Source organism: Pipistrellus kuhlii, unplaced genomic scaffold (genome assembly GCF_014108245.1).
Source record: "Pipistrellus kuhlii isolate mPipKuh1 unplaced genomic scaffold, mPipKuh1.p scaffold_m20_p_1, whole genome shotgun sequence".
Classification (NCBI taxonomy): domain Eukaryota; kingdom Metazoa; phylum Chordata; class Mammalia; order Chiroptera; family Vespertilionidae; genus Pipistrellus; species Pipistrellus kuhlii.
This window is the reverse complement of record NW_023425404.1, coordinates 156,119,443-156,145,094: the sequence shown is the minus strand read 5'-3', so window position 1 is coordinate 156,145,094 and position 25,652 is coordinate 156,119,443. Positions and strand designations below refer to the sequence as shown.

Sequence of the window (25,652 nt, the reverse complement as noted above, 5' to 3'; positions counted from 1 at the left end):
CACATTTCAGTTACCACCCTGCTCTCCTTTACTTTTCTGGCCTCAGCTCTCTTCTGTGTAATTACATCAAGTCTGTTCTTTATCCAAAGGTCACATGAATGAACTGTAAAGGACTCTTACTTATCCCCATCTTCTCCCAACCCCTAAGAAGATCTCATCGAACTTACTCATTTTGCTCTTAATCCTTTACTACCTTGAACTTTTACTTAGTTCTTCCCTACTATACTTTATGCCTCTGTAAGGCAAGCTTCTTGCCCTGCATTTCTTTTGTATCTCCACCCCACATCAGGTCCCAGTCATCTTAGGTCATTGGTCATTTGTATGATCATCCTCTGCACTTATAAATGTCAGGTATTGCTCTTACAGAGATAATTCTTTAAAGTCACCTTAATAGCAACAAAACTCCTACTCAAGGTAACATCAAACAAAGTATTAATCTATAGCAACCCAGATCTAATAATGATACATACATTGAGTCATTTGTTGATTTACTCAACACATATTTCTCACCTAACACACCTTCAAGTTACCAGGCATAGTCCTTGCCTCACAGAACTTATATTCTCTAGATTACATGTTAAAACACAGCTTATTTTGGAGTCGTTTCAGTACTATTTACTCCCAAGTGTGTGTTGTACAAGGTGGAAAACTAAGAGCCTATTACCAAAATCTAAGGACATAGACTGTTTTTTAACTATATCACTTTTACAGAACTGTCAATCTGTGATATTGTAAAAAAAAACAAAAAAACAAATTAAAATTACTCCCTACCAACTTAGTTTTCAGTGTTAATCATTTTATTTGATGACTAGAGGCCTGGTGCATGGATTCATGCACCAGTAGGGTCCCTTGGCCTGACCGGCACCCTCTTGTAATCTGAGACCCCCTTGGAGGATGTCAGAGAGACGGTTTCAACCCAATCCCCTCAGGTCAGGCGAGGGACCCCACCAGTGCATAAATCCATGCACTGGGCCTCATCTCATCCTTCTCCCTTACCCTTCCCTCAGATTCATCAGTCTGTTCCATGTTTTCATGCCTATGCGTTGAGCATCTGTTCCCTGGTGGTCATTGCACATCATAAATACTGGCTGGTCGGCCAGTCAGCTGGTCACTTAGGCTTTTATATATATAGATAGATATAGATAGATATGTGTCATAGTTAGCTTGGACCAATATATTATAATAAACTACCATAGACTAAGCAGCATAAACAACAAATTTTTATTTCTTATAGGTGGTGATGTTGGCTACCATACTTGGTGGTTAGGACCAACATCTGGGTTATGAAAGCTAACTTCTCATTCTATCCTCACATGGCACAAAGAGTGAGAGAGCTCTCTAGGGTCTTAAAAAAAAAAAAAAAAGAATTAATCCCTTTCATGAAGGCTCCACCCTTATGTCCTAATCACCACACAAGGCCCCACCTCCTAATACCATCATATTAGAGATTAGGATTGCAACATATGAATTTTGGAGGGACACAAAAATTCAGTCCATAATAATACAGTTGATCAGTTCAATTCAAAATATCAACTATTTATGGTAGATGATTACAATGTAGCCCAAAAGTCCAGCTTTGGTATAAGAGAAGACCTAACACTTTAACCCAGAAATGATCTTGTCCAATCATTTTGTTGATGAAAATTTGCAAATGCCTCTGTTAGAGACACTGTTACTAACACTGTGGTCATAGTACCCATATAGGTCATTTCACGAAACAGGTAGAGCCACTGATAGTCACTATGAGATCCCTGTCATCAGTGAGCAAACCATCTCCATTGTTGCTCATTAAGGAAAAAATGCTCATTATGAAGTTTAGGTCTTTTTTTTTTTTTTTTTTTTTTTTTTTTTTTTTTTTAAAGAATAGTTTATTGATTTTTAGAAAGAGAGGGAGAGGAAGAGAGAGAAACATCAATGTGAGAGTGTGACATCATCCGACTGCCTCTTGCATGCCCCATACTGGGGATTGAGCCTGCAACCTGGGTATGTACCTTGAGCTGGAATCAAACCAGCAATATTTTGGTGCATGGGAAAACACCCAAGCAGCTGACACCCCTGCCAGCACAGTATAATGTGTTTAACATCGATTGATATACTCTTACAGTGAAGAGTTAAAATTGAAGCACAAAAAACAGCATCCACAAGAACAAGAGAAGTGCCTGATGCCCCTGCAGGTCCTTTTATTCTTTCACTTAATGATGAGATTTTTTTGAAATTTCTCATGGCCTCATATTAAAATATAAAGATCAATGAAAGGGAAATTTCATGTTGTAGTATCTTGGGTTATGATAACTATTGAGATCAAGGCTGTGCCAGGGGATTTTGAGGATATCTAAACAGACTATGTAACTTACAGATTTTCTACTTAGAGTAGAAATATTCATTGGCTTGAAGGGAAGGGATTGAAGAGAATGATAGGGGTAAATAACGATTTTGGTTTTTTTTTAAGAAAATAATTAAAGGAATATATTTTTAGTCATTTTGATAGAATACTAGAAATATCATAGCAGTGATCACTACTCCTGATTTCCAAAATAGAAACTGGCAATGATAGCTGACAGCATCCATAGTCAAAGAGGAAGTTCCACTAGTGGATCATAGAGTTCATGAAAAGAAATATTGAACTTCCATGGCATTACTGATTTGTTATTTGGCTCCACTGAGTGCTTCTGTGTGGTATGAGCAGTATTTGTATGTATTCACATCTATAAAGCAGGTAACCAGATATATTTGATTTGATTTAATATAAAGAGAAAAGTAACTAAAGCAAGAAAAAAAAAATGGCTTAGCCACCCTACACGTACAGATAGCATAGGAACTAGGGGAAAGAAGTATTTGTAAATACAGATCACCACTTAATGAGGCCAATACAATCTATATATATAAAAGCTAAAGCAACCATTCAACCATTCGACTGGTAGCTATGACACACATTGTCCTTCAGGGGGTAGATGCTCAACGCACAGGCATGGAAACATGTAACAGACTGATGAATCTCAGAGGGAAGGGGAAAGGGAGAGGGTGGGAAGAGATTAACCAAAGATCTTATATGCATACCTCTAGGCCCAGTGCACGAATTTGTGCACTAGTGGGGTCTCTCAGCCTGGCCTCTGGGGATCAGGCCAAAACTGGCTCTCCAACATCCCCTGAAGGGTCCCAGATTGTGAGAGGGTGCAGGCCAGGGCAAGGGACCCCACTGGTGCATGGATCTGTGCATTGGGCCTCTAGTTGGTATGTAAGTGTGGATCAGAGTGTCATACATTTGTACCCCATTAGGACATTAATCCTGCCAGTCCCATTACTGCACCACAGGGGCCATGATAATGAATGTCTTAATATATGTGGAAATCTTACAGAAACCCCAGGAATCAGGCGATCAGATAAATGCAAGAGAAAGCATAGTAAATTGCCTCTAGGGCATCTGATTTTTGTTGCCTTGCAAGAGTTCAGTGGTGATCCATTCACTTGTCCAGGAGCTCTTTACTCCCTCTGGCTTATCATGCTCTTAAGTGTCATTTTTATATCAACCACATGAGAAAGTGGAGTGGTTTCCATATTACCTCCTGAGTCATACTATTTCTCTAGACCTATGCCAGACAGGTTTTTCTGGTTGTTATTCATGCACTTCATTCTCCTGAAGCTTGTCTCCCCTTCACTATACTGGATATGTTTAAGAAGTCAAGCCTTAAATGGCCTGCATTTAGAAGCATGGGAAAATTCTCCAAGCATTTAATTTAGACAATTACACATGTATACTAGGAGGCGGAAATTTACATGAGAGGAACAATAAATTTTTCTCCTATTGCCTTGCCACAGTTAAGGAATCATCCCTTTTCCTTTTGGGGAGGGGAGTTGGTTTTCAAAGTGAGTTGCAGCATTGCTGGAAATCTGACATAGGCCACAGAGTACTTCCTTCAAAGGGTCAGAGAGCTGGGCAAAATACAAAGAGAAATGAAATGTTCCTATAGAAACTTGAGACATCAGTTCCTTTTCCTGCACCCAGAAATAGATGTGTGAAGCACAAATATATTCCTTGACTTTGCCAGAATATACAAGTTGCAAATTGTATTAGCAAAATTAATTCTGTTTAGATACACCTGGAAATTTCATTATTTTGGGTACATAATGTGCTGATGCAGAAATGCACTATCTGCCTGAGAATCAGTGAGTTTTCTTAACAAAGCACTTGGGTGAGAGTTTGGATTATTAAGCCCAGGCCCTGGGAACTTGGGAACATAAAGTTTCCAGAGAAAATAATGACATGGAACACACAAGCCAGACACCTGTCATGAAGCATGGGTTGTCAGTGCCAAAGGTTCCTGATCACATCTTCCTTTTTCTTATCAAAACTGTGAAAGGGCATTTTAATGTCCCTTATGTTTCTTTTAGTGTTCTATATGAGTAATATTTCTAAACCTGGTAACCATGCTTCACCCTGGATTTCGGAAGCACACATGTACACTGAACACCTAGTTTCTTCCACCATCCCTGCCATCACCTGAAATGAATAACTTCTGCTCCTAAGCTATTTTTCTTGTCCTGACATTGAAAAGTGCTTGTCATCAAGTAAGAATAATAAAATGATGTCAAGCTAGTTTTTTCTTTATTTTTCCCTTTAGAAATCTGAAGTCAATAAGATGAAAAAGAATAGCTGTCCACATTGTGGATAAAAGGGAACACAAAGATTAGATATATATTCCATGCTGAAAAATAATGTCTTGAATAAAAATTTAATAACATACAAGAACCTGAAACTTTACAAAAATGCAGAATGAATTTCTCCTTTATTTTAATTATCTTCTGAAAATTATTTAGTATTCGTTTTTGTATTCAATTTCTCATCTTGCAAAACTTGCTATTATTAAATACTAGAGGCCCAGTGCACAAAATTCATGCACAGAGGTGGGGGAGGGGGAGTGGCCCTCAGCCCAGCCTGCACCCTCTCCAATCTGGGACCCTTCTAGGGATATCTGACTGCCTATTTAGGCTTGATCTGGATGGGGCCTAAATGGGCAGTCGGACATCCCTCTCAATCCAGGACTGCTGACTCGCCTGCCTGCCTTCCTGATTGCTCCTAACTGCTTCTGCCTGCCAACCTGATCACCCCCTAACCCTTCCTCTGCCAGCCTGATTAATGCCTAACTGCTCCCCTGCCAGCCTGGTCACCCCTAACTGCCCTCCCTTGCAGGCCTGGTCCCTCCCAACTGCCCTTCCCTGCTGGCTATCTTGTGGTGGCCATCTTGTGTCCACATGGGGGCAGAATCTTTGACCACATGAGGTCAAACATCTTGTGTGTTGGAGTGATGGTCAATCTGCATATTACTCTTTTATTAGATAGGATAGAGGTGTGGGCTGGCTGGTTTGCCCTGAAGGGTGTCTCAGATTAGGGTAGGGGTTCCCTTGGGGTGTGGGGTGGCCTGGGCAAGGGGCCTGTGGTGGTTTTCAGGCTGGCCATGTTCCCTGGTAACCCAAGCCGAGGCCCTGGGATCTGGGATTTATGTATCTTTTACAAATGAAACTTTGTAGCCTGGAGTGGAGCTAAGCCTCCTGCTTGCTCTGTGGCTGCAGCCATTTCTGTTGGAATTTGTTTACCTTCTACAATTGAAACTTTGTAGCCTTTAGTGGAAGCTTAGGTCAGCAAGGGCAGGCAGAAAGCTTGGCTTCCTCTGTCGCCAGGGAAACCCAAGCCTCCCTCCTGCTCTCTGTGGCTGTAGCCATCTTGGTTGGGTTTATTTACATACTCGCTCTAATTGGCTGGTGGGCGTGGCTGGTGGGCATGGCTGGTGGACATAGCAGAGGTATGGTCAATTTGCATATTACTCTTTTATTAGATAAGACTAGAGGCCTGGTGCACAGGTTCATGCACCAATGGAGTGCCTCAGCCAGGCTTGAAACCAGCTCTCCGACATCTCCTGAGGGGACTCAGATTGCAAGAGAGGGCACAGGCCAGGGACCCTACTGGTGCATATTGTGGTGGGAAGGGACCACAGGAGAGCTCTGGGTCGTGTCTGGCCCATCTTGCCCAGTTCTGCTGGACCCCAGTAGTAAGCTAACCTATGGGTCGGAGCATCTGCCTCCTGATGGTTAGTGCACATCATAGTAACTGATCAAATCTTCCAACAAATGGTTGAACGAATGGTCAGACACTTAGCATATTAGGCTTTTATTATATAGGATATAAATGACCAAATTCATTCACAAAAGACTTTCTTAAAAATGTATTTACCTTGAACATAGTAACACCACTATTGTAACTCCAGAGCCCTCACCTCGGGGTCATGCAGCCATTACCTCCTCTCAGCTCCATCTCTTTCTACTCTCTTTTCACCATATTCTTTGGTCATAATGAACTTCTTTCAGCTCTTCTATTGCATAAGATTCATTATGTCCAAACCTCCTTCACTTTTACTATTTGCTGTGTCTGCATTGCATTCACTCCTTTCTTACTCCCTCAGGCATCCACGAGATCTTGAAACTTTCCTGTCACATTACAACTATTTCTCTGACCCCCATATCTGATTTCTGTTCCTCATTAAAGTGCTCATACAAGTGCTAGAACTTATTTCAATCTTAGCACATTTCACTTCATGTTGTTTTCCTTGTTCTCTCTACCCCAGATGATAATCTAACTTCATTAGAGAAAGGTGCAAACACAGAACAGGAGTTTAGTTTCCCATTTGATCTTATCCTGCCTCATAATATTTATAAATATGTAGCTACTTTACCCATTGCTCTTAATATCCAAAAATGTTCAACATTATCTGCTAGGCTCTGCATGAAATGGTCTTTTCTTGTCGTCTCTTGCAACTCTGCCCCTTCACTCCTGTGTGTCAATCACACTGGCCTTCTTGTGATGTTTCCAAGAGTTCATGTTACCTTCCACATGCAAGAAGCCTCTTCCTGCCTTCAGTGCTAACATTGTTCCCTGACCAGGAGCACGGTCTACTCCTCACCTCTCCATTTCACTGGGAAAAGTTGGATTCATCAGATTTCTGAATCTGACATAGGTAATCATGTGTATACAAAGCTCAGGCTCAGTTAACTCTTCCTAACATTTACAATGCACTGGACATTTTGTTTGTAGCACATTTCATAGCCTAGATCAACTGTTATTTAATTCATTGTATTTGTAATATGCATCTCCCAACTAGACTATAAGTTCTAAGGAACAGTGACTATGGCTGTTCTCAAGGAAGCTTTGCTATGAATCTATCTGGGCTGGTTTGTAGCATGTGTGGGAACAGAGAGTAATTGAGTTAGGAAAATATGCAAGGGTTGGGAAATAATGCAAAACAGGATGCAGGGCCAGGCTATTAAGGATCTTAATTATCATGAAAAAAAATTTTGTATTTTATTCTAAGAGACAGTGAAGATTCATCCAATGTATACACACTGAAATGATCTAATCTATGTTTTAAAGACTAAATCTGGCTGCAGGTTATATGGCTAATGTGGTAGAGATTGGAAACCAAGAGACTATTATAATAGATAATAAAAATGACTACATGTATCTCCAGTCTCCATATGAACATCCCATTGGCATTGTGACTTTACTATTCTTCCTATTCCAAGCCTTCAAAATTGAGTTTGATCATGTGAGATCTATAGAACTTACTCTGCAGGTTCTAAAGTTCACAGAGAGTTCATTCAAATTGTCAGGATAATTATTGCCTTTCCTCAAAATAACTTTTTTCAGGAACCTGCTTTAATCATGGCCACGTCATTTCCATCTAAATCTCATTCCTTATAGCAAGTTCCATGCAGATAATAGGATTTGCTAATTGTTCTATTTGCCTAAGAGTTTCACCGACTTTAAAATTATGTTGACTTTATGAAATTGAATTTTACCCTGGTTTTTATAATACCTGTTCATGAGTCTTTTATAAAAGTGCTGATAGCAATCAAGGTCTAACACCTGATTCTCATATAAACAGAACTTTGGGTATTTTCCTTAAAATACACATATACTCCCTCACACCTAGACACACACAAACAGGAAGTTTCTGAAGGAAATTACTACCTTAAAATGCTTCTGTATTTCTTTTCAATGGAGCATATAGAACACTTTTGCCCACACATTATAGGATTAATCTTTAAAAGCATCAACTTCTATAATCAGGTATAAACCCTTGTCTGCCCTCAGGGAAAGACTGGCAAATCAAAGGTTATTCTGGAGAAGTAATGCTTGTTAACTTACTCTCTTGCACACATAATTGGGGAAGATGCTTTTCAGAGTATCAAATATGTATTGAACTTAACTCTTTCTCACATGACTAATTTTAGTCATAAACCACCTCTGATACTTTATTAACTCACCAATTAAGACAACTCTTGAAATAGTTATGCAAAATCATTAGACTAGAGAATTTTTTTAAGCATTGGCATCTGTACCCACTGGCATTTACCCATGATAATCCCTTACCTTTCCTGAGAAATCACTTACTTCCATATCCTAGTAAATAGATATGTATGTAAATAGACAAAGAATGCAGTAAGACTAGCCAGCAGCACATCAATTTATGCAGAAGTGGGCAAAACTAAGTTTACAGCTGTGAGCATGCAAAAGACTGAGTTTATTCTTGCATTACTATTTATTAATTATTGTATTATGTTCCATATGAACAACTGTAAACCTCCTTTGCCCATCTCTGTATTCCCTTCTCAGACATAGATTCCCATGAAAATCAAATCCAAAGGAATAAAGACCTTGTATATATTATACTAGAGGTGTAGTGCACAAATTCATACATGGGTGGGGTCTGTCCGCCCAGATCTGGCCGATTGGGCCAGCCAGGGGGAGGGGCCATGGGCTGGGCAGTTGGCTGGCCAGCCCCACCCCCTGGTCAAACTTCACTTGAACTCCCAGTTGAAATCCTGGTCAAGGGGATAATTTGCATATTAGCCTTTTATTATATAGGATATGTATTTAACAAATTATTACTATCTGCCTTTTAGGACTATGTACAAACTTAATTTTCATATCCACTTTATTTTAAAGATAAATTATATCTGAAACAAGTATTTGAATAACCAGGGGGTAGTCACAGTGATATCATAAACTTCTGCCTAGTTAATAATCTACAGGGCTCTGTTGTTGATAAATACTTATGGATGTCCAGGGTAACCCTACTCTGGTTTAGGTGAAAACTCATTACCCATCACATAGTGTAATTCTGTGAGGTGATAGGTAGGACAGGATAATTGTGTGTTAGTTTCTACCAGTAAATTGTGGGAATTTGTAAAAACCAAGCTACACATTTTAGGCAGGTATTATTTCAAGAAACAGCTCATTTCCATTCCCTCTTTCTTCCCCACCAAGATCACTTTTTGATCACAAGAATGCCATAATAACCATGTTGTGGAAAATGTAATTTGGTAAAGAAGGGTCATGACACCTAAGCAAACAAGTGGTTTATCTGACCTGACATCCAGGAAGAAAGTGACGTAGACCGCTAAGCTAGATGTGTAGCTTGAAGAGTTAGATATAAGCCAAAGATGATAAACTATGAGCACCTATAGTAAAATGTAGGAAAATTACTAGATTAGAACTTTTCCCTCTTGGTTTCTATTTTCAGAATGTCCTCCTAACCCTTTGAGAAAGCAGTTTATTTTTGGCACATGGGTCTTTCTTGGGACTTTTCTATTTGTTCAGGTCATGGTAATATAGTTATACTGGGAAGGGTTGGAATTATGCAATCATAGAATTTTTCAAACCTGGCTTTGAACAATGTCTCTACAGAAGAGTTATAAGCCAGTGACTTCAGTGAACCACATTTTCCTCATCTATTAAAATCAAATAATAATTAAATATTATTAAAATAATATATAGGAAGTTATTGGCAAGTGGGTGCTCAATTGATAGTAGCTATGGTTATTTATTTTTTCAATATTTTCATAATTTCAAGCCACTTTACTTTTCAAAGTTGAAAATTGAATTATGTAAAAATGATTACATACCCACAATAGATTCCCTGAGATAATCAATTGTATCTATCTTTTCTTATTATTGATTTCAGAGAGGAAGAGAGATAGAAACATCGATAATGAGAGAGAATCATTGATCGGCTGCCTCCTGCAAGTCCCATACTGGGGATTGAGTCCACAACTCGGGCATATGCCCTGACTAGAAATCAAACTGTGACCTCTTAGTTCATAGATTGATGCTCAACTATGCCAACCTGGCTTTTACCCATCTTTTGATTGTGAAACAAATAATTTTGTTTTCTATTGATTTAATTTGTATTTGATTATTAATTTATCATGTTATTCAGTATTTTATTTTCATCTATTAATATTTCAAAGTTAGTATTTTACAAATCAATTATTTTATACACTTTCAGTGTAAATAGTAGTAGTAATCTATATAGTACATTTCTGCTAAAGAACTGCTAAAATATTTGAAGGCATTGCTTCTTCAATCATATAGAAAGGGTCTAGGGTAGGATTACTCATGTCATCAAGTCAGTTTATTAGAAAATGAAAAATGCAGTTTGTCAGCCTCAGGAAAAATAAGTAGTTTGAGTTTTCCAGGAAATTAGCTTGAACTAAATTGTTCTGATATTGCTTGATTCCAACCAACAGCATTGACATATTCCTGCAAATTGATTTTAGATTTTAAATTTCAAGGGCTATTTAGTTCACTTTATCAAAATGTAATTGATACCTAACATGTGGATGAAATTCAAAGATTGAAAATGACAACCTTCACCACCACAAAGACTTGATTCTGCCTTCTAAGTGCTGGTGTCTAGTGAAGAGAACGACAGTACAATGTAAATTCCATGATGGGGGTAGCTATAAAGTTCCTGGAAACATAGAGAGTGGAGGTCCATGTTGGAGGGGTGAGTTTTTGAGAAAAATTATAGCCAGGTGACATTTTATTGGCTTTTAAAGACTAATAAAGAGTTTCTTAGTTGGATATGGTAGAAGACTACTCCACATAGAAGGAATAGTGAGGTTATTTACAGAATGGCTCTGGACCTAGTCTAGGGCTTTTACAGCATATGGTTGGATGGAAGTATGGCAAGGGAAAGCTTCAGGAAGAGAGTTGTTTTGAAAAATTAAAATATTACCTTCTAAATCACAATATTCTTATCTTTACTTCATTACATATCGTAAGATTTATAATACACACTAGTTGGATTTTTTTTTTGTGTGTGTGATGTCTTTAAACATATTTGGACTTTTCTTCAAGTAATATTATTCCTTTCCTTTTCATATGATTTTAAAGAATTATTGCCATCTGACACTATACTTCAAAAAAGGTAAATATAAATTTTATAAGCCATATTTCCAGAATGCAATATAAATTTTATAAAAATAATATTTAATAGATCTAGAAAATATTGCTGACTTTAATTCATGTAGAAGCATATATGAGCCAACTTGTAAAAGGCTATACATCTAAATAGCATGTGTTTAATAATATCAGGTTATGCATTAAAGAAGTAGTCATTCCACGCTAGATATCATACACAGGAATGTTTGTCCAAGTGTGCGTGTGTGTGTGTGTGTGTGTGTGCGTGTGTGTGTGTGTGTGTGTGTTATAGCCTACTTTATTATAAAGATAATTTGAAGTTGTTTTGTTTTAGTTACATGTGTAAAGCAGAAAAATCTGTATTCTGTTAAGTTAATTAAATAAGGAGGCCAGTAGACTGAGGTAGCTCTAATGCCATGGCAGCCTGTGGAAGCAAACACAAATCTAAGCCTTTCAAAGAACTAACGTTATGAAGTACAACCTAAAGACCGCTAGTCACAAACATCCAGCTGGACTCAAAGCTCTGTCCTTCAATAACCTGCTGACTTTGCTTCCCTTTTTCTCTATAAAGGTCTCTGCCAGATCACTTCATAAGTTATATGAATGTCTAATTACTGTTTTGTATACCTGAAACTAATATAATATTGCATGTCTACTGTAATTGAAAAATTAAGCACAATTTTTTAGACAAAATGCCTCTCCTGAGTTCTGTCAGTGGAGCTCTCCTAACCACTTCTGGTTGGCGCTGCCCAATTACAATTGATAAATGCTCAAATAAACTTAAACTTTTTTTCGTGCCTTGGTTTATCTTTTAACAGATCAGTATGTTTAAAAGCATAAACTCCCCAGGGAAATGTAAAAGTAAAGAGTACTTTCTGTTTCCTCCATTAGCTGTAAAGAAGAAGGCTGGCTTCATCACTCCAGTTCCAGGAGGCGTGGGACCCATGACGGTGGCCATGCTTCTGAAGAACACACTCCTGGCAGCTAAAAAAGTCATTTACTAGGTCACATGAAAGAACGAAGCAAGCTGAAATCATTCTATTTATTTACTTGACGGGGAAAATCCTTTATATTTTACTACAAAGCTATTTATTTCTACATTATATTTATTTTTTCATGGATGGAATCATTGTGGATCAGAAGATTCACACAACTTTATGCATTTTCTGCTAACAGGTTTTGAGTTTTAGGGGGAAAAACAAACAAAACAATTCCAATGGAAACATTGGTAACATTTATTTTATGAGTAGCATTTGTTCATAATATTAAAACAATAAAGGGCTCATAATAAATAATATATTTTGACACAATTAAATATCACATGCCATATGTTTTCAACAAATGTTTTGTCAGCCAAATGGACACCCATGTAAAATGTAAGTCAGGTTTTGCCACAAGCATGGTTAATTTTTAAATATTTTAGTCTTATATCATATGCTAGAAAAGAACTAACTTGCTAAAAGAAAGATAAACATAAAAAATAAAATATTGATCTTATATAGCTCCTAAATGCATCCTATGAGGCATCCTAATAATAAATAATGTTCAATCAAGGAAAGAGAAATATACAAGGAAAACAAAAAATTCAGTGCTGCTTGGGAAGGTACTGATTATATTAAATTATAAATGACTACTTGTTATAGTAAAAATGTAATAACAAGTACTAGGTTTAATGTAACTTCTTTGTTGTTCTAGAAAAATATGTAGACAGAGCCTTCTTTGAGGAACAATAGAAAATCCAAAAAGCAAACAAATGCACAAAACAAAACTAATGTGGTCTTTTCTCACAAAGATCAAGAAAAAATGACATATTATGAGTGAGGCCTTCATTAAAGAACAAATTATGATTTTTCACAAATGCAGAAATCAATTGGGAAAACACACAATGTGCCAAAGTTAAACATTAGAATATGACTAAAAATCTGTTTTCTTTCCCTCTTCTCTTACAGCATTTGGTTCTCAAAGTAGACGCTGTGCTTCTAACACAATTTAAATTAGGAAATACATGTGACTCTCAGTTGAAGGTATCTTGAGACTGCTCTAGCCACATATTGATAATTGTATTGTTTTCATACTCAAATCCCAGTATATTTATGTACCAATAATGATTCTTACCCAATGCATGTTTTTAATGATGTGTATTCTTATTATTTATGTGAGAATAAACTAGATGTTTATGATTAATGGTATTTTAACTGTATAATAAAAGCAATTTGAATAAGAATACCTGTTTTTTTCCCTTATGATATCTGTAAGTTTCTTTGTCATATATTTGTTATCTATGACTTTGCAGCATGCTGAGAAATGTACAAGTTTTTCAAGCAGGAAAGTAAAGGTTCTATGGCTCATTCTACAATCAGCCTAGATCATCTTTGTCTGATAACCCTGACAGAAGTTTAAATCTAAAGCTCTCACACAAACATTTCAGAAATGGACCTTTTTTAATTTTTAAGGGCTGCAAATTCTCAAAACAAACAAAATGACCAAAAATACATGTGCACTGAAAAGGTGAAATCTGTCATTTTGAGCCCCAAATGCAGGAGGGGGTATTTATTTTTTTTAAAGGGTTTTGCACCTATGGCTAGGCTAAAATTCAAGAGTGAGCCTTTCCAGAAACTAATTAAAATACTGTAAAAGAAAAATGAGTTTGATCTTTGTTAAAAGTGGTAAGAAATATTTAAGACTGTAGTAATAGGATCAAGACTATAGCAATAGAGATTGAACTCAACTCGAAATACAGCAAAGACAGCTAGGGATTTATAGCTAATGAGCAGAATGAGTGGATCAGTGGATGGAAAATTATTAAGAGGAACTTGATTAGTGCCAAGGGTTGGGGGACTCTTGCTAAACTAGCTTACCACCATTCTTGCTAAAAGACAGGCCAATGACTTATTAAGAATTGGGAGATGAGAAACTTGGTCCATATACTGACTTGGCAAGATTCTTTTTGAAAACTGGGCCAAGCATGCCAAGTCAAGATCTAGCCAAGGAGAGGACCCACAGGAGCCTGATTAAAATGTGGCTAAGGAGGCAGCTTTTGTCAACACATAAAAGGGATAAAGTTGGTTTGTTGATATCGTGACTTTACTTTTAAATATTTGGGGTCCATAACAGACATATGATGACTTTGTACAGAAGCTTTGGAAAAGTAAATTGCCTTCTCCTAAACATATCTGTAAAAATGACCCCACAGAATTATTTTGGATTGAACAACAATACAAAAATATGGAGGCAAGAATCGACCACTATGCACACCCTGTCTTTCTGTATTTGTTCAGTAGTAACAGTTATCCTTAATAGAGAACCTATCATATGCTAAATGCTTTATTTTCTTTTTGTTACTGACAGTCACCATTTGATAGATGAGAAAATTTACTTTTTGGGTTGTTAAAATCTCAGCCAAAGCCAAGAGGATGATGAAGGCAGCATTAGAATCTGAAACAAGTCTGTTGGGATGATATGATCCGGAACCCACTCTCTTTTCACTACACCATTCTGCCTTCTTCTCTCCACACCAAGAATCCTTTCTTGTATCAGTATATATCCAAATCCTACTTATTACTTACGGTTTACTTTAATCGAAACATCCGTGGAAACTCCTGGGGGAGTTTAAGTCCCACCTCTGAGCTCTTAAAGTTTATGTAGACATTCATGGCAGTTATCAGTTCCTACCCTTACGACACCCATGTGCATATTTTCCTTGTCTCCCTGTAGTTCCTTGAGGTCAGAATCCACACAGAATTTGTCTATTTGTCCTATATCCATCATAACACCCAGCCCAGTGCCATGAATGTGGCAGGCATTCATTTTTTTTAATGAATGAATAAATTAGTGAATGACAACTGAATCCATAAGAATACCATTTCCTGCCAATATCTAGCATCAAATTTTGGTTGAGTTAGTAAAGGAGCAAGAAAAAAAAGGAAAGGAAATAAAAGAAAAGGAAGGAGAATGGAAAGGAAGGGAATGGAATTAAAAGAAAGGGAAGGAAAGGGGAGGGAAGGGGAGTGAAGATACTTGCAAGGATGTTTATGACTAGAGGAGCAAGATGAATAAATTAAAAAAAGGCAAAAAGTGGTAGGTAGGAGGGGAAAATGATAGTGGAGTGTTGCAGCTCTCAGCCTTCTCCTTCTCCCCCCAACCTGCTTTAATGTATACCAATAATGAATAGATAACAATGAAGCCACCTTACCACACCTGTCTCACCCATTTTTCAGGATTGGAGAAGCGACTTTCTGAAGAGAGGATTGAAGAAGTGAAGATTGGAGTCTTTCCTCCAGAGAATGTATGTGGGATCAATCAGGATCCAGAGGAAAAGAAGCATGTGGGATGGCTCAGAGCTATTTTCTGATATAAACCTTAAGCTGAAGTGGCAGATGAGAGGGAAGCATCTGGAGAGACACTGATCCATTTCCCTAAGCCCAAATGTGTGTGAAAGCCACAGTTAATATTTATATTCCAATGATAAAGGTAGTTTGTTTGAAGCTTGATTTTAGAAGATAATTAAGAGAATTCCTCTGAGAGCAGTATACCTATTCCTACCAGAGGGCACAGCTGGAAAAATGGAAAGTGCCTATGTCTGGAATCAGAGCACAGATCCAAGTCTTAACTCGGGGGCATGGCCTTTGACAAGTCCCTTAATTCTTTTGAGCCTTCATTTCTTATTGTAATATGAGAGTAAAAACAAGACCTGTTGTTAATTTCTTTATTCACTTAAGACAGTATCTATATGATGGATGCTGGAATTGTTAGGGCCAGGGTTACTGAACAAAGAATTGAAATGTGCGTAAAAAGCTTTTGTAAAATGCAAAGCACTTTGGAAGCACCAGTTAATAGTCACTACAAAGATGGTTGGTTGTACTTCTATGCCCCAGTCTTCAAAATAAAGGTATCTGACATTCGTCTTAGCTTCTTCCTCTAAAAACTTCAGTGGGTCGTGACAGTTTACTGAAACTTTTGTAAACGATTCCTTCTTAAATTCTCACCAGTGGTTCACAAGATGATTGTTTGACTTAAAATTCAAATAATATTGGCCTAGGAGAAATAATACCCAGAAATTATCTTAATAAATAGTTTAACAAAACCCCACAGAACTAGGAAACAAAATGTAGGCACATTTAAAGTGAGCCAAGGACTATATATTCTTTTAACTTTAAATGATGATACCTGTGGTAAGTGATTGCCCAAGTTATAATGAGTTCAACAAGCTCATTCTTGTGTGCTTTTTAAAGCCAAATTCATGTTTGAATTGCAATAGGGATCCTTTCTGGTAAGTTGAATGTGCTGGGTGGACATGATACAAATGATAACCTATCTTGACTTAAACAGCTTTTTAAGGTATAAAAAATATGAGCAACTGAAATTCCTGAGAGAAAGTCACAACAGCTCTGCAGAATCTATTTATAAATTGTTCACAAAAATTGGGGGCAAGTAAAAATGTATGAGAAAATCTTTGTAATCACAATATGTATTAATATTAATTACATGTTTTGGCTTTTTAAATGGCACTGGATTATCAGTGAGAAAATTTTGAATGTTGTGTTAAGTTTTAAAATTTCTATTCATTAGACGTACCGACCCAAATATTTTAATTTTATTTAAATGGAAAATGTATTATGTTGTTGTTATTATTATTATTATTATTATTATTGTGTTTTCCTGGTTCTCTCTCTAGTCTACTGATTTGGGGCACAAATTTAAGCAATGTAGTTCCCAGAACTTAGTAGCCCATTTCATTTATCCAGAAAAATATTAAATGGTAGAATGACATAATGGTAAATGTTATACAATTAAATGTAATCATTTGTGCAGAACTTATAAAAATAAAATATCAAAAATTAAAATGGAATATGAAACCTCTGATTTTACACAAATGAAATTGTTCTCCCCTGCCACTAAGTGACAAAATTTCTTGCAATGAAGCCCAGTCTGTACTGAAAGGTAGAGCAACTGGCAGGAATATTTCTTTTATTAACAGGTTATGTTGTTTCCTACTTTGCAAATATCAAAACTCCCTTTATTGGAATCTGGTAGAGGTTGCTAGCAGCGTTGGAGCAGGTACAATCCTCTTTACACCACCAGGGCCTTCCCTGACGTCAGATTCTTTTTTTTTTTTTTTTTTTTTTTTTTTACTTTAAGCACTTTTACTTTCCCGATTATGCCCACAGGTAACAGGAAATAAGTGTTTCAAAGGAAAACTCGATGGTTGGGAGATAACACAGATATTCTCACCCAGTGTGTGAGCGCCTTGAGGCTTGAAGTCGCTGCCAGAAGTACATATTTTTTTGATTGGTAACTGCCAGATGACGCTTCATCAAATATAAAGGCAAGAAAGACTCAGAGTGCTCCATAAAAGCCTTCCACCAGTCAGGCGGAGAAGAGCAGATACTGTCAGCGAGGACAGGAAATGGCTTTCAGGGTTTCAGTGTCAGTCTATCTCTTATTCAATGGTAGGTGATTTCTTCTTCTTTTGTTTACTTTGTGTCAGTGTAAAATGTGAAATGGATTTGCTTGCTCTGAATTAGTGAGAAGTTGGCTTTTCATAGTTGTTCTTTATGACAAAGATTAGAACAAGGAATCTGAATTAATTTAATTTCTTATGTATTGTATGTTCCTCTCCTAATACATATTTGCTTTATAAAACTGAAAGGAGGTTAATACATTTTAACTACTATATGACAGCATCCTCGTGATTAAATCAGTATATAAATATATTCACTTTCTCTTAAATATTAATGTGTCCCTATTTCATATAATTATAATATAGTCAATGGACGGAATATGGATGAGAAACTGTCAAGAAGTTGTCCTACTTAGGTTATGGATCTCAAATGTAAATGGATTCAAAAGAAAACATAAAGGAAATAAATAGAATAACTTTCAGTCTGTTGCTTACATACAGAAGGGGGCTCACCTCCTAAAGATACCTTTTCCCTCTTCATACAGCAATGGCAGCATTAAGTGAAGAGGTGGCCTTGAACTTGACACTCGCAATCGAAACCCAGCCAAGTAATTGGACAGTTAACAAAACAAAAGGTATTTTCTTTGCATTTTTGTATTTCAAGGGACTTCTTAATTTTTGAGAGAATTTGGATTGTAATATGAGCAACATTAGAAAATGTTTAATATATGTATATTATGATGAGATAATCAACTCAGCATGATGATGTTAAATCGAAGTGACAGGTAAATGGGTCTGCAAAGAATTAGTTTTTTAAAAGGAAGAAGTGAGGAAATTAAAGAAATGTCTCCAGTTACTTTTTCTGAAGGCTAATTTAAACATGCCACATTTTCTGCTTGATTCATGCTTGGTTCCCTGTAACTCACATTTGTACAGGGGCAATTTGTCACCATGTTGGCATTATATTTTAATCTGTGACTATGAACTTTGCAGCCAAGGAAATTATGGCTACAAAATGAAATCTTAATTCATGTCCCCTCATCTTTGGAAATATTTTTCCCTTGTTTCTTTTGAGAGGCTTTTGTTGTTGTTTTAACATAGGCCATATTTTCTAACTCCTCTTCCTACTTTTTATTTCCTATTATTATTATTATTATTATTATTATTATTATTTGAATAGCTTTCCACTGCTGTTGAGCATCAGTGCATTTTCAAACCTGTTTGAACTCTTAGACATGAACTTGGAAAGCTTGTAACCTGCCGAGACCTGTGTACTGCATGGTTATGATTTTCACACAAATCACATACTGCCTCCTGACGTTGGGATCAGTGATGTGACATAGGACAGAGGAAATGCTATATCATGCTTTCAGAGCCAGGCAAATAAAAAAGATTAAGCCAAATATTTTGTTTCTGAATATGAGGTAGTAATAATTAAGAATTCATTTCACTGCTCTAACTGGTTTGGCTAAGTGGATAGAGCATCAGCCTGCGGACTCAAGAGTCCCAGGTTCGATTCTGGTCAAGGGCATGTACCTTGGTTGTGGGCACCTCCCCAGTGGGGGAGGGGGTGCAGGAGGCAGCTGATCAATGTTTCTCTATCATTGATGTTTCTAAGTCTCTCTCCCTCTCCCTTCCTCTCAATAAAAAAATCAATAAAATATATTTAAAAAAATCATTTCACCAATAATTTTAAATTTAAAAATGTATTTGAAATATTTTTGCCCATTTGAGTTTTTAAAAGTTTATCTTTATTGTTGAAAGCATTACAAATGATTCCCTTTCCCCTCCCTACTACCCCCATTACCAGTAACTCTCTCCACCCAGCTCCCACCCATTTGAACTTTTAAAAAATATATATTTTATTGATTTTTTACAGAGAGGAAGGAGAGGGATAAAGAGTTAGAAACATCGATAAGAGAGAAATATTGATCAGTTGCCTCCTGCACCTCCCTCCCACACTGGGGATGTGTTCTCAACCAAGGTACATGCCCTTGACTGGAATCGAACCTGGGACCCTTCAGTCTGCAGGCCAAGGATCCATCCACTGAGCCAATTTGATCCAGGCCTATTTGAACTTTTAAATATATATTAATCTGAAAACCAAAATAAGTATAGGGTTTGGAATGACTTTTATGTCTTCCTATCTTCTGAGCTTTTGAACAAAAAGGGAAAGAAATCTGTTTAGTAGAAAATAATATTGCAAAAAATTAAAATATGGCTTCTCTCTATGACTGAGTCCATAACTTTATGCCCAGACCACTTTTTTTCTTTTTTAATAGAGAAGTGCAAGTAAAATTCTCCAAGTTACAGGTAATAACAATGAAAAACATAGTGATTGAATATATCTCTATCATTTTCCCTTGCCTTCTTGATGGAGAACTTTAGTTTTTCCTTGCTTTTTATTTATCTTGAATCCAGATATTTATAGGAAAGAAGAATCTCTATAGTATTCTCTTTCTTTGGAAATGTCTTCTTTCAGGTCTCACATTTTCTAGGAAATCTTGATTCAGACTCTAGTCTTGAAGTAGGAAGAACCTAGCTCAGTTTATAATGCAAAATTCTCACTGCTTCAGAATTATTAAAATGAGAAAATAGATTAATGACTTCACATGAATGTGCATTATAAGATAATATTATGTGTTCTCAACCAAAAGGAAGTTCTACAACATGGGATCTTGTTGGTGTCTTAGTACTTAAAAATTTAGTATTTTCATTATAAAAAAAATGTTTGCCTTTTTAGATCTGAACAAATAAATAGGAGTGTCTTAATCTGCTTACAAAACAAGATAAATACTGTGCAACATAACTAAGGATGAGGAGATATCCATGACATATTTATTCATAACAATGACAAAATAAAAAACCACTAAATCTACTTGAGAAAAAATCTAAGAATCAGCAATGAAAGTATAGCAAAAAGGACTTGGTTATACAGTTTTATCACTGTGCTTTCCACTTCAGAAACCCCAGGGATTATACAGGCGTATGTCCTGAGTACATCAGGGAATGAAGAGTAAGCATCCTGAAGGAAATACATTTTGCCACATCACAACTTCCCCCAGGGGGCTTCCCATAAAGAAGATTCTGGACACTTGGCCACAAAAGTTCTATCAAGCATGGTCACTTGCACAGTATAAGCATTAGAAATCAAAACCCAGGTTTTTAAGTTCCAACTCCAAGGCTTTCCCCACTATTTTGTAATGTCTCTTAAGTGAATAAAATTTCTAAATGATATTTGAAAGTATTGTCTTAACTATGTTAAGCCCAGGCCATAAGTTGTTTCTGGCTTCTTGTTTAGGTCATAACCATCCCTCTTCTGAAATCAGTTGGAGAAAATATTCTCTTTTCAATTAGCCACACATGGCAGTCCGAGTAAGAGGGAGTTCTCATCTCATGCTTCTCTGGGAAAAGAGTAATCAAGTTCATTGTCTCACAATTATAAACCCAAATCTTTCTAAGCGCTGCCTTCTTAGGTTTAAAGGAGAGAGTAAAAAAATTGTGTGAGATCTTTTATACCTATTAGCATTCAGGCATACATTTCGGAAGCCTTGCTCTAGAAAGTCTCTAAAAGCAGAGTTGATGCTGCCACCTTTTGGCAAACTTGTACCTATCCTGTACTATGTTGCTTCTAAAGAATGAAATTTACCTCCATCCCCTAATTAATTAATTGTATGCCTAAGTGATATTAACTAAGCTTTGTTAACCTGCCAAGGGAACCAACCAATAGTTCAGTGGACAGAGCACCCATAGAATATCAAAATTAAAGGTCTCTTTAACATGTTATAAAACTACTATAAAAATGTGACCTACTTCATCTGTTAATGTTATTTCTCCTTTTTCTTATATGATGGCACAGAAGGACCCATAGTCTTGAAGTTCTCACATCCTTGCCTGGAATACCACGATAGTTACTGCATCAATGGTGTGTGTGCCTTCCACCGTGAGTTGAAGAAAGCCATCTGCAGGTAATTTGCAAAGAACTGCCCAAGTCCTAGAGGCAGGAGTAGGGGAATTTATGCCTCTGGTATTTCACACAGTACATTTCCACACACCTCTATTTTATGGAGCTAAAAGGGTACATGATCTGATCGTGACTCACCAGTCCTCTTTGTAGTTGAATATCTAAGGAGTCTTTCTCTAAACTACCTAATCCTCATTTCTCAAAAATATGGTTCCCAGATTAGCAGCATCTGTGAACCTAGGAGCTTATTAAGAATGATGAAACCTATGCTCCACCTCAAAACTACCGAATCCATATCAGCATTTTAACATCATGCAAATGTGATTAGGATGAAATGAAATAGGATATGGTAAAAACACTTGGAAAATAGAGAGTTCTAGAGCAACTAAAATTCTATTTTGATGATCATTGATTTGCTCAGCACTTCCTATAGAAGAGTAAATTTTCTAGATCAAGGCATAAAGCACACGAACTATCTTCACTTCACCAATGAGGAAAGGTTCATTGATATGAGGTCTTAATGAAATGATTATTGTAAAATACGTAGCTTTTTCAATACTTGTAATAGATTGGCTTTCATTTGGTATTGCATCTTCATTCTTTGAAACTGATCTTTTCTTTGTATTTCTGTCATTGTGAATCTTAAAATTATTCATTCTTTTCTTTTTGTAAAGGTGTTTTACTGGTTATACTGGAGAAAGGTGTGAGCATTTGACCTTAACTTCATATGCTGTAAATTCTTATGAAAAATACATTGCAATTTGGATTGGTGTCGGAGTATTATTAAGTGGCTTTCTTGCTATTTTTTACTGCTACATAAGAAAGAGGTATGGAAAAAAAACACAAAATATGAAGTCACTGGGTACTCGTTCATTTGAACAATATTTATTGAGCCCCTACAATGTACCAGGTTAAGTTTTTTAGTGAAAATATGGCTGCAAATCTGGCAAGTTCCTACATATTCGTTTTGATATGTTTTCTCATAAACTCAGATTAGCAGTAAAAATTTACCTGCAGTTGCAATAGGATAGCTTTAATTTCCCACCGTCCTCTGTCTGCCTACATCAAAGTTACAAATGAAGAGGCCAGTAAGCTCCACAAGGGTAGTGAAAAGTGTGTCTTGTTCAAAATTATATATTCAGTGCCAAATACTGTGCCTGGTGCAATAGACACTCTGTATATATTTGTTGAATGAAGAAATCAAGAAATGAATATTAAATAAATAAAAAGTGTGGCAAACATGGGCCATTTACTTCCAAACAATCAATTGAAGGTATAGTCAGAAGATATTACCTACTGCTAGAAGTTTAAGAAGATAAGCTAGATCCACTAAATATAAGTTACTTGTATATTAATTCTTATTTCAGGTGTATCCACACTAGTAATTTTTCCCCCCTTAAATCCATGTAGCTAGGGAAACTCAAGAAAGGATGTGAGCTAAATTAAAGAAAAAAGTATAAATACATTTCCCTGGCATACTCTATTAACTAAGTTTTCATTTTAAAAGTGATCAAGACTGATTATCAAAATAAGAAAAAATTTTGGTTGCTCAACAATTGCATCTTAGAGAGAATATAATGTTATATCAATTATAGAACAATTCATATAAAATATGTTGTATCAATTGATATTATATTTCAATTGCCTAAGGAACCAAAAAGTGGGAGAAAAGGAAGTAGATATTTTAATGTTAATAGGACCGTTGTCTGAGGTCAAGTTCCCTGGAAGCAGAACACAAAATGGGGATTCCTGTGCAAGTGATTAGTCAAGGGATGCCCTAAAGTAGGACCTATGAGGAAGTAAGGAAAGCTAGAGCAGAGGAGGAAGGTAGGCAAAGATGTGTTATTAGCTAAAGTTGAGTCTCAGCCTGACTCTCCAGGGTGATCTCAAAAGTGAATGGCATTATAGACCTATCCCAAGAAGGTGAGGGATCTTGGTTTTAGTACCCTGTGTCCTCAGCAAGGGTGTCAGGATGCTCCTGGCATTGTAGTGGGCACAGACCAGGAGTCTTCCAGGAATTCAGGCAAAGTTCTCCATGGGCCCAGGGAATCCTATAGAGAAGGATACTGTTCTGGGTCTGTTAACACCCATAGCAGCTGGGCATGGATCTCCCAATGGGTAAAAGGGACCAGCAACAACTGCTACCCCAGCACATTTATATAATCTACAATAAGGTATACAAACAGCATTTAAATTCTTATGGAAATCAATACTCTGTTTTAGGTGTCTAAAATTGAAATCACCTTATAAGATCTGTTCCAGAGGAAGACCACTGTGAGTCCTTTGTAAGAAAATCTCATGAGGCATTTTTAAAAATCAGTGGACCCCAAATTGACATCTTCAAATGAAACAACAAAACTTCCCCGCTGACTAGACTTGAACGTGATGGAAGTTGGGATCATGATGAAATGAGGGAATACATTTCAACAGAAATCACTGGACTTTGTCATTGTTAGGATACCAAGAGAGCCAATGGAAAAAGCTTACAGTGACAGAAGCCAAGTTCATAGTACTACTCTGGGTCTGTTGCTGTTGTTCTGTGGTTATTCTTCTTACTGCAGAGAGACTGAGTGCCATTCTTCTGACTGTGTCAGATGTGAGTTTTCGTGGGAAGAATTATCAACTTTGCAACAAGTCAAAGCAATGCCAAGCTTGGGCTCTTCATGTACTAGCTACCAGTATTTTGGACCACTGCTCCATGGACCTAATCCCGAACATGCTACTTTCACAGTGTCTGAAAGAATGTGATGTCAGCTATTAGGATAAGATCAGTGCTGTGGCACCATCAGTGAACCAAACAAGTGCCTGGAGGCCAAGCCAGAAACAAGAAAAATGGAAGGTCCAAGGCAAAATACATTATCCCCAGCTTGTAACAACATTGTGGAGCCTTTATCTGTGAAATATGGAATAAGCTAAAGAGTTTCTGATGACTGGAGCTACTGGATATCAAGCCCTGAGTAGACAAAACATTTCTTTTTCTGCATGGATTATAAAATGTTGTGTTGGATTCACTGGTATCCTAATGCTTATATGTAGCACTTCCTCCTGTTGTTAGTGGAATTCCGTGGTGACAATTCATTTGGACTGAAATTCTAGAATTCTACTAATACATGAAATTCTACAACTGATCCTGAAAGAAAAACTAAAGAATTGGGCACAGGATTTTTTCATTAGCCAAAACCTCGTGGGAAATTTATTAACCACTTCTAAGTACTTGATAGCAGATTTGCACATAGAGTGAGGAAATGCAATAGTTATTTTAGAAATAACTATTTGGGAATTAGGGTCCTTCCTCTTTAAGCATATTTTTTTTTCATGTAATTGGAATAATCTTGGGCAGGACCACTGATATCCTTGTGCTTTAATTTCATTTTTTTACGGGGCCCTTCAAGCTCTAAAATTTGACCAGGGAAGAAAAAGCAATTTTTTTTCCATAACTGAAAAATTGGGATATTCTCAACTGTACCTCAAATCCAAAACACACCACTGTCTATCATCTGAGATGTATATTTTAGTGTTTGTTTTGTATAATAGCATTTTAAAAATTTGTTTTTAAATGAAGCAAAACATATAATTTAAAAATAATGTCTATAACTTTTCTTTTAGATTCAATCTATAACTCTTGACTTTTTCCCATTGTAATTTTGATTAGCAAAACCATTTTGATCTTGAGCTGGGCTAAAAGAGGATCAATCATGTATATTCTTACCATGATTGCCTAGTAACAAGCCTTTCTCTTATATTGTTATGACTTTCCATTCACTATTAAAACTTTACATTCTGCTTTCCTTTGATTAGAAGGTATTTCACTTGCTTTGTTTTGCCTTCATAAGGAATTTAAGGCAGATGAGTTGCATGTCAGCACTTTCTGATTGTCCTCACAAAGTATGTAAAGGTTACCTCATACCAAGAAGTGGGGAAGTGAAGGTTCCTCCCAGTGACTCCAGGGACCACACCTAGAAAGCTATGATCTCCTTGAGCATTTCAAAAAGGTGTTAAAAAGCTGGGAGAGTCCAGGAAGAAACAATAAA

General features: G+C 36.7%; 2 protein-coding genes across 9 annotated transcripts in view; both read left to right on the top strand.

The window, feature by feature from the left end:
- MTHFD2L (methylenetetrahydrofolate dehydrogenase (NADP+ dependent) 2 like) overlaps nucleotides 1–13,481 on the top strand; it is an 81,589-nt gene extending 68,108 nt beyond the window's left edge. For all 5 annotated transcript variants that reach the window (XM_036413848.2, XM_036413820.2, XM_036413829.2 and 2 more), the window contains one exon: nucleotides 12,149–13,481. In XM_036413848.2, the coding sequence (XP_036269741.1) occupies nucleotides 12,149–12,261 (113 nt within the window). In that variant the 3' untranslated portion in view covers nucleotides 12,262–13,481. The remainder of the gene's footprint in view (nucleotides 1–12,148) is intronic.
- A 4,086-nt stretch (nucleotides 13,482–17,567) lies between these two features.
- EPGN (epithelial mitogen) lies at nucleotides 17,568–25,409 on the top strand. 4 transcript variants are annotated; one of them, XM_036413890.2, is made up of 5 exons: nucleotides 17,568–17,706; nucleotides 18,203–18,292; nucleotides 21,511–21,625; nucleotides 22,296–22,448; nucleotides 23,845–25,409. In XM_036413890.2, exons 1-5 carry the CDS (start codon nucleotides 17,664–17,666, stop codon nucleotides 23,897–23,899), a joined length of 456 nt encoding a protein of 151 aa, XP_036269783.1. In that variant the 5' UTR covers nucleotides 17,568–17,663; the 3' UTR covers nucleotides 23,900–25,409. The 4 variants fall into 4 exon arrangements, with proteins under 4 accessions (XP_036269783.1, XP_036269822.1, XP_036269803.1 ...); XM_036413901.2 differs by having other exon boundaries at nucleotides 17,594–17,706; nucleotides 18,159–18,292; XM_036413929.2 differs by lacking the exon at nucleotides 22,296–22,448.
- The last annotated feature ends 243 nt before the right edge of the window (nucleotides 25,410–25,652 follow it).